Genomic DNA, 18796 nt, shown 5'->3' with positions numbered 1-18796 from the left:
AGTAAAATTCTAGAAGTCAGGCAATGCCCAGACCATGAATGCTCTTCTTGTATGCCATAATAAGAAGACTGTCACCTTTCGGGCGCAGGGGGGGTGGCAAAAAAAGCCAGGATCAGAATGTTGTTTTAAAATAGTCACTCTGCTGTTGAATCACAGATCTGTACCTCTGAAACAAATAATGCAATATATGTTAAGAAAAAAAAAAAAAAAGATAGCAGGAGGGGAAGAATGAAGGGGGGGATATCGGAGGGGGAGACGAACCATGAGAGATGATGGACTCTGAAAAACAAACAGGGTTCTAGAGGGGAGGGGGTGGGAGGATGGGTTAGCCTGGTGATGGGTACTAAAGAGGGCACATTCTGCATGGAGCACTGGGTGTTATATGCAAACAATGAATCATGGAACACTATATCAAAAACTAATGATGTAATGTATGGTGATTAATGTAACAATAAAAATTTAAAAAATAAAAATAAAAAATAAAATAGTCACTCTGGCAACATATGGAGGATGCGTTAGAGGGGAAGAGAACGGAGTCTGCGAGACAAGCTGGAATACTATTGCAATAGTCCTGATGAGCAATGCCACTGGGGACAGCAACGTGAACAAGACACAGTTTGTCATATAGGGAACAGAAGCTATAAAATCTGGGGACATTGAATTTGCGGGTTTATAGAAGAGAAGAAATTAAGGAAAACCTGGAGACATCTAGCTTTGGCAGGTAATCAGTGACACTTTCAATCAAGAAGAGGAATTTGGGGGGATAGAATACCCTAAAATTGGAGAGAATACAATAGTTAGGTTTGGGACTGATTAAATTTGAAGTGCTATCACTACATAGTAGTATGTTGAAAATGCAAGACTAAAAAGTCCAGGAGAGGGGCACCTGGCTGGCTCAGTCAGAAGAATATGTGACTCTTGATCTCAGGGTCGTGAGTTCTAGCCCCACGTTGGGCAGAGATTATTTAAAAATAAAGACTTAAAAAAAAAAAAAAAAGTCCAGGAGAGTGTGAACTAAAGAACCAGGCCATAGCGTAACTTCTGGGAGATGGCCCAGGTTTTTTGTAGTGATACTGGATTTTGCTTCACTCCTTACCATTTCTCTGTCCATAAAACTCCTATGACTAGGGAAGCCCTTTTGTATTGCCTCAGGAAGCAAACAGTATTGGCCTATCAACATTTTGCATGAAATGCCAGGAAGTGCTAATAAAATAGAAATTGCAACATATATGTATACAGCAGTATATACACACATAGATACATATATATGTATAGATACAGATACACACATAGATACATATCTATATCTATATCTATCTATCTATATCTATATATCAGTGAGCCTAAAATAGAATTCTGTACAGGAGCTTTCTAATGAGCTCAGAATACTGGTATCATGCAGCTGACATTTCCCCATAAGACTGGGATACAGTTGAGGTATTGCTTTATCCTCAATGGATGTGACCTGCTGTAACTTTCTAAATTTACCCCCATGCTATGAACTGCAATTGTCAAGAATGGTTTGAGCTATTCAATTCTAACTCTACGCAAGGTATAGAGCTTATGTAATTTTACACTGAAACATAAAACATAGGATGGAAAACTGGCTTTAAAAAGGAATGTGTTTGATTAATTACAATACATAACACATGGCAGTGGAAAAAAGATTAACAAATCAAGTATTTGTAGCTTGCACCACTCTTTCTTTTTTTTCTAAACATTTCAGCTTATACTACAAAATCCCTCTGTTGGAAATCAGTCAATAAAAACTCCTCTAGTTATTACCGAATTTCAAAGAATATCTGCACTTCTTCTGAAGCAGCTTTCAAAACAAATTCTTGATTTGTTGGTATAAGAGCACTGGCACCAACTCTAAACAGAATTTTGAAAAGGAAACTCCTAATTTAAACATAACTAAAAACAAAAGCTGTGTTAATTCATCTGATAGAACTAAGCTTTGGTTCAGATGCTCAAGACCCTTTTAAAAGAAAAATCAGGCCTAAGCCAGGTTTAATGAGAGACAAAGAATTCTCTACAAGTTGTTTTTTATTATTTGACTTTACAAGAATTTATATTAAGTGCACCCTGTGGGTCTATTTCCCAGAGGCTTGGGATCGCTTCTTTTGAACACCTTCTCAACCTACCCTCTTCCCTTAAGTTTTACTCTGGGGTCCCAAAACACCCTGAGCATTCAATCATTCACCAGGGCCCCCAGCTTACCTGTTTACCTATTTCCCTAACTAGCCCGGCCCTCCAGGGTAGAGGGAGCCCATGACTTACACAGCACAGTGCCCAACAAAGAGTAGCTCAATAAATATTTGTGAAAATGAGATGAAATAAAGGAAGAAGTTCAACAAAGTTAACTTGACCAAAGAGGGGCAGGAAGCAGCATTGGTCAATACCAACAAAACTAGTGAAAATTTTGCTGCATCAAGTAAATACTTTTTTTTGCAGATTTACAAATTTTAAAACTTGGTTTCAAATATTGAATACCAAAATGTATACTTGTTATATCAATTTATCCGAAACTCATTCCCTAAGATTAAATTTCTTTGAGGTTTCCTTCATAATTCTATCAGATAGCCACAATAAAACCAAATAACGCCTATCTTCCTAAGGGTAAATGAACGAAGAGTAATGAGTAAGGATGGCCTCCATCTGTATCATTGTTGTCTTTTAGTTGAAGTCATGACAATAGACTTGATTGCATAGGCTCTGGAGCTCAACATTCTCTGACTCTGACAACGATGACATTAGCAAAGAAATTAAATAGAAAAGGAACCACTATCTTAATGTTACTAACTACACAGAACAATTAGTATTCTGTCTTTTTAGAAAGGAGAAACTATGATTTTATTCTTCTTTGGGGAAAAAAAAAAAGACTTTATATAAAGCAATACATAAGCTTTTATCATTGTCTAAATTATCCAAAGAAGAGAACTGCTGACTACTCAGTATTTCTGAATGCATAACAACATACAGTAATATCTTTCAAAAACCTCGGTAGTTACTGTAAGACTAATTAACTTTCTAAACAAAAAAAGAGATCATTGGTTTGTTGGAATTATTCTGGCCAAGCTACAGAGAAGAGAAGCTGTTTTCTCTTAGAATTATTATACATATAAAATATACCTCATTTTGGTCATAGGAAATCTACATATTTAATTCCACCTCTACATTCTTATATAAATATCTACCTGTGGTATAACATATAATATTAAACTGTCATGTGTGTGTCGTGTGTGAGTGTGTGTGGTATGTGTGTATGGAGAGAGAATCATATATCCCATTTTCAGAACAAAACTATAATTTTACTTGAAGGCAGGAACCATGTCTTATAATTCTTAGAATTTCCAAAGGCTAGTTCAATGCCTAAAATATATTAGTCAATAAAGATAATTATGTTGATAATGAAACCTTGGTAAGAGCGTTATTGTGTATACAAAGCTTATACAAAGCTGACAACAGGCAAGATAAATATAAGCTATTCTAGCTTTAATTGCTCAAAAATTAAACTTAGAAAATTTCTAAAGGAGAATGAGGTTACTTTTGGACATATAAAAAGATAGCATTAGAACTTTTTTTGCAAAGCAGTAGTGAACCTTAGCCAAAAAGATCCTGTTCATCCAACAAAATTAACTTAGTTGAAATGACAAAACTCTTCATAAATATCAACACCACAGATACCTCATTATTGGGCCTTGACCAAGAACCAAGTGGCAGGCTACTTTTGTCTCCCTAATTAAAGGACAACACTTGTGAAAATAAGAGATATTGAGAATTTCATTTAAAAGATGTTTACATTGGGCCATTTCTGATTAGCAACATTTGAAAGAGGAACCCAGCACATAATGTGAAGCATGATGAGAACTTGAGTATATATTCAAATCCTGTGGCAACACTACAGGATACAATCCTCTACAGCTGGAGAAGCTCCAGGTCTATTTGGTTTATTTTTCCTACGTGTAAGAATTGTGGGGCATTTTAGTAATTGAGTTCCCTCTACTGATAACATCTTCTCATAATTGTAACTCTTAATTTAGCACTTACGATGTAAAGTAATTATTACAAAGATCTAGCCTGATCTTCAAGTAAGCCTAGATCTTTCAAGTAAGAGAATTGATTATACATGTTTTGACTTTTTTCCCACTGTTTTTTGTTTTAAGATAATTGTCAAAAAGCATTGTGAGCAAGCAAGTCAATTCTTCATCATTTTTACATGATTCACGTATATCTATGTAAGTTTAGTGATTCCTTTATTGAAATTTATGAATATTTTCTTACAGATTAGGGACTGACATACACCATGCTAAGATTCTACATGCCACCTGGACTTGCTTCTTCTAAATTGTCCACCTGTGACAGACACTACAACACGCAGTTTGCTTTTGTGTGCATACACTCTGCTACTCACCCAGACTGCAAACCCCTTCAAGGAATGAGCACTATTTTGTACTTTTTGTATTTCTTTCTCATGCTTTCCACAATCATATTAATGGTTAATTGTACTGTATGCCAAGCACATCTATATTCTCATTTAATCCTCATAAACCACCCAAATAAGGAAACTGAGGCTTAGTTAAGGTTAAGTCAGTTGCCCATGGACTTTTGGTAATACATGCCAGAGCTGAGACTCGTCCCCAGTCTCACGCCGGAGGCCATAATCATAACCACCAAGCGTTACCGTCTCCCTAGCCGCCACCCCCCCAACCACGGTTTTCACTGTTGCCTGACTTATAAGATTATCTGTTGCTTTCTGTTTTAGAGGAAAGTTACTGCAGCCACATTCCTAGCCCAGAGATCATGTCCTGATCTGTCTAGCTGCTCAGTTCCCTGTCTTGTGCTAAGGGCAGGGCCGAAAGTTTGAACCCTAAGGCGCTGACACCTCTAGAAGACCAAGATTTCCTTAACATTGCTAACCCAAGAGTTGTGATTTTTAAGGACAAGGGGATGCTTTTTCAAAATATTACCGCGTATTCTATTTGACGAGTGATCCAGAGCAATGTCTCTACCACAGTGATCACCATTACCATCCAAAGGAAAAGCTTTTTCAAGCTCCGCAGCATGGTAAGCTTCAAAGACGACATTTGTTCCTCTGTTTTTAAAGCAGCATGCAGACTTTTCCTAGCTCATACTGACACATTTCCCTGAGTGGGATTTAAACCTGGACTGCTTCCAAGATGGATGAAACCTCTCTCAGCTGTTCTTAATTAATCACCACACCTGCTGTTTAAATGTTGATTACACCTATAAGAAAGGTTAATAGTAAATCTTATTTTCCCAGTAAAAATTAAGTAGCAAAAATGTACCTATAAAAAATTGGTTCCTCCAAATTAACTGAAAAACTAACAGTAGGATATTAAATAAAATAATAATTTGTTAAAAAACCTAAAAATAAATATATGTCCCATAAAAGTATTTGTCTAAAATCATATAACTTTCTATGTTCTTTATTTCCTTTTTTGTTCTTATAATCTCCCTTCCCTTAAACAAAGTAAGGGGATCAATATAAAATACATATTCTCATAGTTAGAACATTTGAAAAATAAATTAAAAAAAAAATCAGCCAGCAGCCATAATCCCATTATTCAAACAGAACAGTGCATATTTTGATGTATTTTCTTCTAGAATGTTTCTACATATACACTATAGATGTGTGTATAGATAATGTTTTTACGAAGTCGAGATAGTTATACCCTATCTTCTACTTTTATAACATTACCAAGTAAGTATTGCCTACATCGTTCAGAAGTTTTGAAAGATATTCTAAATCTCATACAATAGTTTATAGACAGATTATAATTGTTTTTAGCTTCTCTTAATCATTTGTACAACTAGTACCTTTGATTTTCATTATTGTCAAGAAAGCTATGGTAAAAAGTTTTTATGTAAGTCTTTGTGCCTGTTTTGATTATGTCCATTGTTTAAATTCCTAAAGGTAGAATAATCATTTCAAAGACGTAGATTCTTGGTACATATTGTCATACTGTACAACTGTCCTTGAGAGACACTGAATCAAAAGATATACCTATTTGTGGAAGGGCTTATCTCAACACAACATGCTCAAAGTTGCTTTGCTCAACTGATGTGTGTATCATTACGGTTTTGATTTCTCTTTTCTATTTTCGAAGAATTTGAAAACTTAATTATACACTTATTGCCTATTACATTTTTTGTCTTCTTTGACTTGTCTGTTCACATTTTTGGTCCTTTTAGAGTTCTAAATGTCTTTTTTACTTTTAAAAACTTTATATTGACAAGTTAACATCTTGTCATATTTGTTGCAAGTTCTTCTGAGTTTGTTATTTCTTTAATATATCTTTTGACTTTCAGAAGTTTTAAATTTTATAAATTAAAAAGTATAAGCCTCACTTTTAGATTTTTATTCCATTGCTTTTATGCTTTCCAACCCTGAAATCAGTGAAATACTTCTCTTCATTTTTTTCTAGCTTTAAAAAATTACTTTTTTTTCCTTTTAACTTTTAATTACCTGAAATTTATTTTGGTATTAAGCATAAGTTACAATCTTACTTGAAATTTTCCAAGTGGGCAATTTTTTCCAATTGTTGAATATCTTTCAACCCACTTTTAACTTCCTCTAACGTCTCCTTTTTAACACTTTTCTCTCCCTGAAAAACCAGCATAACATAGTGAGCTTAGATCTGCTTTTCAATCCTGGTTCCACCACTCACCATGAGATGTCTGACCCTGAGCAAATTAATGAACTCAAGCCTCAGTTTTCCAGTCTATAAAATGCATAGTTATGTGGATAAATAAGGTACTATATGTGAAATCCCTAAGGAGAGTGTATTGAGGTAGCAAACACTCAATTAAAGGTAATTTTAATACTGGGCTCACAAAGCCATCATTGGGAGTACATGACATTTATGTTCTGTCAATGGTATGCAGAGCACCATTACAGAACCCAGCAAATAATAGAAGCTAAATAAATGGTAGCTATTATTATTAATAATTAATTATAGAATCCCCCCATATTCCTACATTTCTTTTATTTATTCATTTATTTATTTATTCTACTGTTATTTTCCACATCTAAGTCAACTTTTGATTCTGAGTAGAATAGATCTATTCCCAATGCTGGACCAAGAGGTTAGAGATGGGCAACAAAGAAACCCAGGATCAATAACTTGGCTGACAATGTCCGTGGCTAGACTCTGACACATAGGTATAACCGTAGGGGTCACATTTTATTTATTTTTTTAAGATTTTATTTATTTGACAGAGACACAGCGAGAGAGGGAACACAAGCAGGGGGAGTGGGAGAGGGAGAAGCAGGCTTCCCGCTGAGTAGGGAGCCCGATGCAGGGCTCGATCCCAGGACCCAAAGGCAGATGCTTAACGACTGAGCCACCCAGGTGCCCCAAGATTTATTTATTTGAAAGAGAGAGAGCATGCATGAGTGAGCATGTGTGGGGCTGTAGGGGGCGGTGGGGAGGACAGAGGGAGAGGGAGAGAGAAACTTTAGCGGATTCCACACTGAGTGCAGAGTCTGACATGGAGCTTGATCCCATGTTCCCAAGATCACGACCTGAGCCAAAACTAAGAATTGGATTCTTAACCAACTGCACCACCCAGGTGCCCCTGTATGGGTCACATTTTAAACAGAAATGGAAGTTAACATGTCCATCTGGATCATTGCTGAATTCTTAAAAAAATTAATTGGTGAGTATATGTAAATCAACACCAAAGAAAAGATTGATTTTCAGTCTGTATTTTATATATTATATAATAACAGAAAGAAAGAGAAAAAGAAAGAAAGAAAGAAAAGAAAGAAAGAGAAAGAGCATGTAGACAATAAAATTCATTATTTACTTTCTTGGAAGAGACTGATTTAATACTTAATTTTACAGATCTTTTAGAAATGCATATATAATTTTAAAAGTTGAAAATATATGGAATGAATATTTGACACTTCACATTAGTTGATGTACTAAGAAATTTTAATGAGACCAGAAGAACTTTGTTAATCATCTGTCATATGCTACGTGACTTTTTGGCATAAGTGTGGAATTCAACCAGGATATTGTACTAGATGTTGATTCCAGGAGAGAATCAGATCATTTGGAACAATCTTGCTGTTCAAGCTGGCTGCTCAACAGTGGAATGAAATTCTAATTAAAAAAAAAAATTGGATACATTTGCACAAAAATGTCTTATAGATCCTCAGTGCCTAGATTTCCGACAGGAGTTTACAAGGTTAAACAATGAATAAAAGGACTCTATATATGTGTACAGTAATTATTAGCTTTTGGAAGTGGAGCTTAAATGTACTCTAAGTGCTTTCATGTAAAATTTCATTGCAGTGCAATGCAAGCACTTTCCTCCTTTTAAAACCATACAGAAGAACTGCAGGAGCTCATACAATATTATGTGTTATAGATATATGGACAAGTTTGTGAAACATCTGCTAGCAGAGCTGACTCCATTCCCATGTGTCCTGTGTGGTCTTGGTTTCTATAATTGCCACTAAATAGAATTTTGGCAATCAGTTGAATTAACCTGGATTAGAAGAACCTTAATAAAATGTGAAGGGTTTTTATACTCTTTTGCCCTTTTGCACTGATGATAACATATTCAGCCCTGTCTCTTCAGTAAAATCAACCTCTTAGAACATAAAGCAGTAGTTATCATACTTTAGTGCACTCAAGGGTTACTTAGAGATCATGCTTAATCTTGTTAAATAGATATCCTTGGCTTCCACCTCAGAGATTCTAATTCTGGAGGTCTGGAGTGGGGCTCAGCAATCTACATCACTTTAAAACACCCCAGATGATTCTTCTGATATGAGTGGTTCACAGAACACACTTTGGGAGGTGCTGACATAAAGGATTAACTAGACCTTTCATTCTGTGTATTTATTTTACAACCCAAATACGCCTTATCCCTTATGTCATCATCAATTATTTAGTTGGTCAAAATGTTTGATGTAGGAATGCATAAGAAGCTGAACATGATAAGCCATTTAAAAAATTATTATGTATTACAGATATATGGACAAGTTTGTAAAACATACACCTTATTGGTAGAAATTTTTTGAATGCCTTTTATTTCTGAAAATTGCCCTTTTCCTTTTGTAAATCTGGGAGAAAAAAAAACTATATGTGAGATCCAATCAAGAAATGGGCAGAAGACATGAACAGACATTTTTCCGAAGAAGACATCCAAATGGCCAACAGACACATGAAAAAGTGCTCAACATCACTCGGCATCAGGGAAATCCAAATCAAAACTTCAGTGAGCTATCACCTCACACCAGTCAGAATGGCTAAAATTAACAAGTCAGGAAACAACAGATGTTGGCGGGGATGCGGAGAAAGGGGAACCCTCCTACACTGTTGGTGGGAATGCAAGCTGGTGCAGCCACTCTGGAAAACAGTATGGAGGTTCTTCAAAAAGTTGAAAATAGAGCTACCCTATGATCCAACAATTGCACTACTGGGTATTTACCCCAAAGATACAAATGTAGGGATCCGAAGGGGTATGTGCACCCGATGTTTATAGCAGCAATGTCCACAATAGCCAAACTGTGGAAAGAGCCAAGATGTCCATCGACAGATGAATGGATAAAGAAGATGTGGTATATATATACAATGGAATATTATGCAGCCATCAAAAGGAACGAAATCTTGCCATTTGCAATGACGTGGATAGAACTGGAGAGTGTTATGCTGAGCGAAATAAGTCAATCAGAGAAAGACATGTATCATATGACCTCACTGATATGAGGAATTCTTAATCTCAGGAAACAAACTGAGGGTGGCTGGAGTGGTGGGGGGTGGGAGGGATGGGACGGCTGGGTGATAGACATTGGGGAGGGTATGTGCTACGGTGAGCACTGTGAATTGTGCAAGACTGTTGAATCACAGATCTGCACCTCTGAAACAAATAATACATTGTATGTTAAAAAAAAAAAAGAAGAAGAAGAAGAAGAAGAAGATAGCAGGAGGGGAAGAATGAAGTGGGGGAAATCGGAGGGGGAGATGAACCATGAGAGATGATGGACTCTGAAAAATAAACTGAGGGTTCTAGAGGGGAGGGCGTGGGAGGATGGGTTAGCCTGGTGATGGGTATTAAAGAGGGCACATTCTGCATGGAGCACTGGGTGTTATATGCAAATAATGTATCACGGAACACTACATCAAAAACTAATGATGTAATGTATGGTGATTAACATAACATAATAAAAAAAAGAAGAAAAAAAACTATATGTGACAACTAGTGATTTCCAAAAAGTTAAGAATCACAAATTTTCTTGTGTACTTCTGTTTTTTTTTTTTTAAGATTTTACTTATTAATTTGAGAGAGAGAGAGAGAGCACACATAGGCACACACAAGTGGGGGAGGGGCAGAGGGAGAGAGAAAAGCAGACTCCCTGCTGAGCAGGGAGCCAGGTTGTGGGGCTCGTTCCCAGGAGCCTGGGATCATGACCTGAGCAGAAGGCAGATGCTTAACCATGTGCACTTCTGTTTTACTAGAGGTCTTAGTAGATGCTTTCTAATTTCCTTCAGAAGGTCAACAACCTAGAAAGATCCAATACTAAAGTAGTAAATCTAAAGAGACTTCAACTCTAGTTTTACTACATTATTTCTGCCTGGACAGATCCAATTTCTCGTACTTATCCTTGATAAAGTGAGAATTCTTATTTAGACAAATTAGCAATCTTAGAAATTTAATTTGTAGTACATATCATGTACTACAATTTAATAGAGTTGTTAACCAGAATATAGAAATTGTTAGAGTATCAAGTATGACATAAGATTATACTTCAAAGCTCCCTTTTGTAACTCGTTGATAACTAAGGTAGATAAAGAGTACCAAAAAATCTCAAAACCTAAAATAATATGTCAGCAATGTTTATAATTCATCAAAAACATTGTTTCAATTCACAATCTCTACTGTTTAAATACCTGACTTTTGCATAGCTTTTAGATACAATTCATTAGCTCAAAGACACCACTGAAATGGTAACACTTCAGATGATCATTTTAGTATTTTTACTTCTTATAAGCAAATATAAAGAAAGGCACAAAAGTATTTTACTATAGTCACATAAGCCCACACAGATATGATATGAATGTAAGGTTTTGAAAAATCAAACACTAAAAATTCTGACAGTCAAATGTGATCGAATATGCCCCAAATTTCAAGGAGAACTTTCAAATGAAAATGAAGAAATCAGTTCCTAGAGGATAGAGCCATGTCTTACCTTCTTTCAACATTAATCTTTAAATAAATCATCCAAAAGTTACATAACCATGTTCTACATCATTTCATATTTTTTTGAAATGCTTTGTCGGAATAGATTTCATGATACTCTTGGCTCTTTTTAGAGTTAATATCAAAACTATATGAAGAAATCTTCCTTATAGCAATTATAAAAAAAACTACTAAAAATAATACCTAAAGAAAATGAAAACACTAATTCAAAAAGTTATAGGTACTCATATGTTTATCACGGCATTATTTACAAAAGCCAAGATATGAAAACAACCCAACTGTCCACTGGTAGATGAATGGATAAAGAAGATGATTTTATATATATATATAATGGGATATTTATATATCTATAATGGAATATTACACAGCCATAAAAAAGGATGACAGCATGGCTGGACCTAGAAGGTATTATGCTAAGTGAAGTAAGTCAGACTGAGAAAGACAAATGCCATATGATGTCACTTACATGTGGAATCTAAAAAAACAGAACAAAAGATTAAATGAAAAACAGAATCGGCGCTATAAACACAGAGAACAAACTTGATGGTTGCCAGATGGCAGGGGGGTGGGGAGATGAGCAAAGTGGGTGAAGGAGAGTAGAATGAAGGAGAGTAGAAGATACAGGCTTCCAGTTGTGAAATGAATAAGTAACAGGAATAAAAGGTACAACATAGGGAATATAGTCAATGGTACTGTAACAGCTTTGTATGGTGACAGATGGTATGCATCCTTGTGGAGAGCATAGCATAACACAGAGTTGAATCACTATGTTGTATACCTGAAACTAACATAACATTCTGTGTCAATCATATTCAAATTCACAAAAATTTTTAAATTGAAAAACAAAACAACCTAACTGTGACAATAACAGATCCTCAAGTCCTTTCAGGTCTAAGAGGCAAACACATTTCAGAAGAAAGCCCTAACATATGTCCAGGAGCCTAACATCTTCATTAGGAATGCAGATATTTTCTCAGTGGATTTGGAATAAGGTCTCTGGAGGTAGAATTCTCTCATCCCTAAAGTTTGAGTGAAAGGAGGGATGCTCACAAGCATTGGGAATACTCACAACAAATGGACTGGAGTCCAGTCCAGCCCATACCTGCAACTGGGGGTAGGAATCTGCCCAGAAGTTTTGCCTACTCCTTTATCTCCATGCAAATACCTCCCTGCTACTAGAGTCCTCACTGCACTAGAAAAGTGAAAACCAGAAATTATAACTACAGTTTTGAAATGTATTTCCAAATTGCTTTTCAAATAATTAGAAAAATTTACAGCATACTCAGGAATGTCTATCAGTCTCAACACAATCTTCTAAAACTTCATATTATTATATTTTATATCTTTGTTAACAGAACGGTAACTCATGATTATTTTAATTTGTATCTTTACAAATGAGAAAAAATAATAACAAAATTAATATTTAGTAACTGAAAAGTTAGCAGTTTAATAATAATAGAAAGATTTAGTAATTGTGTGAACATAGCCAGACCTATTTGTTGACCTATTGTCCCTGGCAGCTTTCGCTCTACACCAGCCCAGAGAACTCGCTGCCACAGAGACCAGGTGACCCACAATGTCTATAATGTTCACTCTCTATAGTTCTTTACAGAAGAAGTTAGCTGACCCATGCTCTGGAATTTAAACATTAATTTCTATATACGTTAGGAAAATAACATATTATTCGTCCAGTTATAGAATTCTCAAAAATTTGTGGCATATTCGCTGCTCATCTTTTTCACTATAATTTTAAAAAGTTATGATGCCAAAATAATATTTAGTTTTCTATTTTTTTGGTATAATTTCTGTGTTTGCTATGTAATATATCTGGAAATTATTCTGGTCTGATTTTCTTTATCTTTTTAATAAAAAAAAAACCATAAGCTTATAAGTGGAACTGCAAATATGGACATACAATAACACTGTTCAAGGAGAAATTATTTTTGGTTCCTTACTTCCAATTCCTCATAACTGATTTATTCTTCATTGCTATATTTATCTATACAAATAAATGTCAGAATATTCAAAATCCTAAGTAAGACTTATAGAAAAGAATGAAGTATTGATTTACATAAAACCCAGCAGTTTTAGTATGTCAAATTTATATTTTTTCCATAAGTTCATCCTGATTATGAAAAAAATTGGAAAATTTATTTATTTGAAATATTTGGCCTAATGACACAATAAATTATCTAAAACATTTCTAGGCTTATTTCTATGAAAAAGGTGCCAACTGCCTCTGTTCCAGTCCTCCTTCACCAAAAAAGAATATTATAAAAATAAATGTTAATAAGTTCTAAAGCTCTTAACAACTGTTTACCATTAATTGTGACAAGCATGAATGATGGAAATTGACTAAGGAATATATTTATCTAGATGATCAGGGAATGAGTGATTTCAGTCTTATAGTACCCATTTAACAGCCAAGAAAGATGATGGAGTTCTTAAGTTTGGAAAACTTCAGCTAGACAGAACCATGTATTTAGCTTAAGTCATCCATGGTATTAAGAATTATTATTAATGTTATTATTACTGTGGCCCCACAAAGTAGAGAAATTCTGAGTAGAATATCACTTGGGAAGGAAGACAACAGGTGCATTTGTCTACCATACCTCTACCATAACTTTCCAAGTCACAGCAATCATTACATGCTCCCATTTATAAAATCGTTGACAGAAGAGTTTCTTCAATAATCAGCAGATTATAAGTATGCTATTTAATTCTGAGAAATCAGATTGTGATTTATTTTTTAAATCAACTCACATTTTTCAGGACCAGTATCTATATTAAAAGAAATAGAAAGATTTTAATGAGAAAATGATATTGCTGGTGATTCTTTCTTTGAAAGCATGTTTAATTGTTTTCTGAATTCTGAAGTTTTGAGTGAATTTCTCATTCCAGCCCTTGGACCTCAAAAGCATGCTGTCACTTGCTCTTGTTTACCTATATTTAATTTTTAAAGCACTTTTATTTTCATGCATTGCATTTTTCTTAATGACGTTTAAAAGGTGAAAAAATGGAATACACTTATGTAACTTAAAAATAGGGAAGGAATTATTAACTAACATTTGAATGAATGGTTTAAATTCTAAATTAATAAAAAAATATTCATAGAAACTACCTTTTAAACAAGACAGTTACTTCTTAAGGAATATATTTACAGATTGTTGCTAAGCAAGCATGTCGAGTTACTAAAAAGTTACCAAAAAAGTTTACCTTTTTTTGCCACCTCAGTTCAGAAATTGCACTAGAAGCGGCCGCTTAGAAATCTGGAGCGACTCTCCTGGAGGATGTGGGTAATTTAACCCATAACCGAGAAGGAGAAAGCTCAGCTGCGGGGTTGTTAAGGCAGGTGTTCTCCCCTCCCCCGTGGGACTTGCCCGCCTCCCCACCTTTCTGTTTATTCTCCTGCCTGTGGTGACTTCCATTCCCAATCCCGGAAGCACTGTCCTCTTTTTCAGTACAGCGCTGACAAACTTTCTTTTCACTTCTGCTAACTGCAAACCCTGCCTCTGCATGTTGTCATTACTGGTAAGTTCTGTTTCTGTTTCAGTTTCCCTGGGGTCTGACAGACTTTCAATGCTAGGAAATTATGGGATTCATCCAGATCACAGTAACAGCCAAAGAGCACCTCAGACTCCTCACCTACTTGTTCTTCTCACCCCTGGAAATATCAGGTGCCACATCCTGAGTATGAGTACAACCCCTCTGTTTCTTTTACTCAGAAATCCTACATATCTTAGTCTCATGGTTTCACTCTGAAATAAATAACTTGCAATAAGGTCAAATTCCTGGGTCTGACAGATCAAAGATAAACCTTATTCTCCAGGAAATTTGAAAATCAAAATATTTCAAGAAAGAAATTGTTGGCCCTCCCAGCCAAAAATCACAATAGGCCTTTGTAACCATTTTAAGGAACATATCGTGACTATGAATTATTACAATCTGAAAGTCAACTTAAACATTTGATTGCTCATGTTTTAAGCATCTGCACAAAATATTAGTGTTATAATTAAAATGGTATTAAAGGGCCTTTTCACTGAAGTTAGTCAGATATTGGAAGTAAAACACCTTTATAGGGCTGCAACTGGGATTCCAAGTTAGCATATGCTTAAAAAATGCCCTGTGACCTCATGGAAAATGAACTATACGTGAATATATAAATAGGCCAAAGAATGTGACAGCCTGAATGTAAGGGAATCTCTGCAATATTGCTCTAAGTCACTCTATAATAAAATATATGTTCAGCTTTGCACAAAATTTCAAATTAAAAAGACAGCATCACTGCTTATTTCCAAATGTCAGTTCATAGCCAAAGCCAAACTCAGGAGGCACAAACGTGTGATGCCGTGTGGCACGAAGAGGACACAACAGCGCGCTACCGAACCAGAGGCAGTTGGGTAGTTTGATCACATTGGTTTTATTCTGTCAACTTCCTTCCAGGAAGCTTGGAGGTTGACCAATGAGGTCCACTGTTGATCCTTAGGCCACCACCCTCCCCTCCTTCTCGTTTGTGGCTTAGAACTTACCCACACCCCAAGTTCTCTGGTGTCCTCGCTGTTACAGCCATAGTAGTCTGGGGTTTTATCCAATTCCTGCATGTGTCCTTGTGCTCTTACGCTCTTATCCGCATGACAGGACGGGCAGAGAGCGGCATTACCCATCTCAGTTCTACAGTTCCTGCTGTCACTGGGCCTGTGCTTGCCCTCTGCGCTCTGTCCAGGGCTCCCAGGGGGGCACTACTGTGGACAATGCATCCAGACGATCCTTGGCTCCTCTGCTCAATTCCCCTACACGCCCCTCACCAGTTCTCTCCATCTGCTGGCTGGCTTGCTGGTGTCAGAGAGAACTCAAAACCCCAGCAACTGCAGGCTGCATTCAGTGACCATTTCCAATTCAGGCTCTGCCAGTCTATTTTTACACCTACCAGGCCAGCTATGCATGTCAATGGAGTGAGGGGGGTGAGCTGAGACAGAGCAGGGGAGGGGGCGGTGTTGTTTTGTTTTTCACCATGTGAGCGGCCTGCTCTACACATGGACTTAAGTTCCTGCTGTGTAAAATGTCTCTACATTGAGAATTTTGGCATTACTCAGTAAATGCCTTTGAGTCCTTTAATTTTTTTCCCCTTCTGTCTTTCTAGTCACACGGAACACCAAATCTGTTAATGATCTCCCTTTACCAGCGTAATAGGTAGAAATTATTTTCATAATTGTTTAAACCAAGGGGCATCTCCTCAGCTGACATACATTATCTTTTTCATGATCATTTACAGAAAACAACTGGCCATCCTTTCAGCATTTAAACTTTATCAGAAACACATCCTTCAAAATGGCTCATTTTACAATGGTATAGATGTCTTGAATTTTACAAAGTAGCTACAGTTTTCCATTATTCAGGATTGTGCCACGGTAGAGCAAACATTTTGATTTACTTATAATTCTTTTTAATTTTTAATATTTTGAAAACATTTCCCCCAGCTTTATAAAAAATAATTGAGAATGGCTTTCAAAAACATACATACCATCTCTGAAACCATATTACAGATTTTTGAAAGAAGTTGTTTCCACTGAGATGAGCATGGCAAATGCACAGTAGGTTTTTATGAAGCCAATTATGATAAACATCAAGACTTTGTTATAGACTGTTATTGATTAAACTTTATTCACCCCATTAAGTTTCCTCTAAAACTTTATATATATATATATAGTGTTTTGCTGTTAGTTCTATCGTTCCTCATTTGATATTGGCTTTCTCCATATCTTCTCAATAGGTTTTAAACTACTCAATGGCAGGATAAAGATTTACATTTTGTATCACCTTCCAAGTTATATATTATATTAAATGTTAAAGAAATCTACTGAATTGAAAGCAATCATTTGGGGAAAACAGGATGTGGAAGATATTTAGAAATTAACCACATTACATTTGATAGAATAAAACTCACCTTTCCGATTTGCCATTTTTTAAAACTAAAAATGCCTGTCATTATGGTTACTTATTTAAATTAAAAACAGCATTCTTGAAATAGCCTACCACTCTATATTGCTATCCAAAACACTTAACCAAAAAAAAGCCCAAACAAACAAACAAACAAAAACAAACAAACAAACAAAAACACACCACCCTTTAACAAACTCAAATCCAAGAATGGCATTTTTGGATTGTTGATTCTTATAGCCCCATGCTGGGATATTTTTCTGTTTTGTTTTGTTTTGTTTTTTACCAATCCTGTTTGAATAGCTCTTTATCCCAGAATTTATGAACCTCGAGTATGTTATTTACTGTAAAGCTCTTACCCTTACCTTCCAATTTCTAAGAGGCACTAACAGTATTTGGTGAAATTATTTTTATCTTTCAGCTATAGGTGATGACATATCTTAAAACAGTTTTTTTTTTAATTTATTGACTGAACCAATAACATTATGATAAAAATGGGGGGCATAATTTCTCCATTCATGTGAAAGACAAGCATAATTTAAACATTTTAAATGTTAAAGTTTTAATGGGGATTAAGGAGGGTACTTGTTGTGATGAGCCTGGGTGTTGTATGGAAGTGTTGAATCGCTATACTGTACACCCGAAACTAATATTACCCTGTCTGTTAACTAACTGGAATTTCATAAAAACTTAAAAAAAAAAAAAACAACCTACGGAAAAGTGTTAAAGGTTTAGGTGAAAGTATTCATAAAGATGAAATGTTAATATCAGTAACAAGATCAGACTGGTAGCTGAGATATACCAAGCAAAACCTTTTGTGTTGCTCAAATTATTTTTATATAGACTAAACTAATGATTTATCATAATGTGTTAATTCCTCACCAAATGTTACACCTACTTGAACAATATGTTGTAGAAATTAAGTAAGCACTGGTGTATAATAATGTGTTTACAAACTCTTTCAAAAAGATGTTTTAAAATGTCCTATCTTCTTTTCTAAGGTTCTTAGAGCCTTACAGTGCCTTACAAAGTCTTATAACATGCTTCTTCTTGAATATATATGAACTATTTTATTCAGAATATAAACCAAGATTTTACCAGCTGTTAAAAGAGGTACACTTCTTTTCTCTCTTTTGGAATTAGTTGCCTATTTTTAAAACATAAAAATTTAATATTCAACAATCTTTTAATATAGAATCATGTAATTTAAAACCTGGAAGCAAATCCTAAAATTTCTCTGTGGCCTCATTCCTTCATTCTAGAGTTGAGATCCGAATCCCTGTACTTAACATGTGTAAAAGGAATATTTAACCACTCTAGCTTAGGGAAAGACGTCCCTAGGTGCTCAATAAATAATTTTGCCGTGCTTTAACAGCATGAATTGTTTCCTGGAATCTTTCTGGCTCGTTAATACATTACCCATTCTACCACTATGCCTTCGATTTTCTTCTCCTTCAGCCAAGCAGCTAAGCATCCCTTTCTCCACCAGTCCCTGTTCATTGTCTCTTTCAAAGCTCATCTTAAAATTCACTTTCCCCTAAAAGTCTTAATTACACCTACGTTAGTCCCTTAACTTGTTCTATCTTTTCGAATAAACTTGGGACCACTATCAGCTATTTGC

General features: G+C 35.5%; 1 protein-coding gene across 39 annotated transcripts in view; it reads right to left on the bottom strand.

Annotated features, from left to right (window-relative positions):
• The window catches only part of ANK2 (ankyrin 2), a 633020-nt gene that overhangs the window by 203469 nt on the left and 410755 nt on the right, over positions 1 to 18796 (bottom strand). Inside the window, exon 1 of one of the 39 annotated variants that reach the window (XM_032401025.1) lies at positions 15768 to 16635. The exons of the other annotated variants lie outside the window; for them this stretch is intronic. Within the exon in view, the coding sequence (XP_032256916.1) occupies positions 15768 to 15902 (135 nt within the window). The 5' untranslated portion in view covers positions 15903 to 16635. Of the gene's footprint in view, positions 1 to 15767; positions 16636 to 18796 lie in introns of those variants that run through there. 39 annotated transcript variants of the gene reach the window in all.

This window comes from Phoca vitulina, unplaced genomic scaffold, assembly GCF_004348235.1.
Source record: "Phoca vitulina isolate PV1807 unplaced genomic scaffold, GSC_HSeal_1.0 scaffold3, whole genome shotgun sequence".
NCBI lineage: Eukaryota > Metazoa > Chordata > Mammalia > Carnivora > Phocidae > Phoca > Phoca vitulina.
The sequence above is the reverse complement of the archived record's forward strand: the minus strand, read 5'-3'. Positions and strand labels throughout refer to the sequence as shown.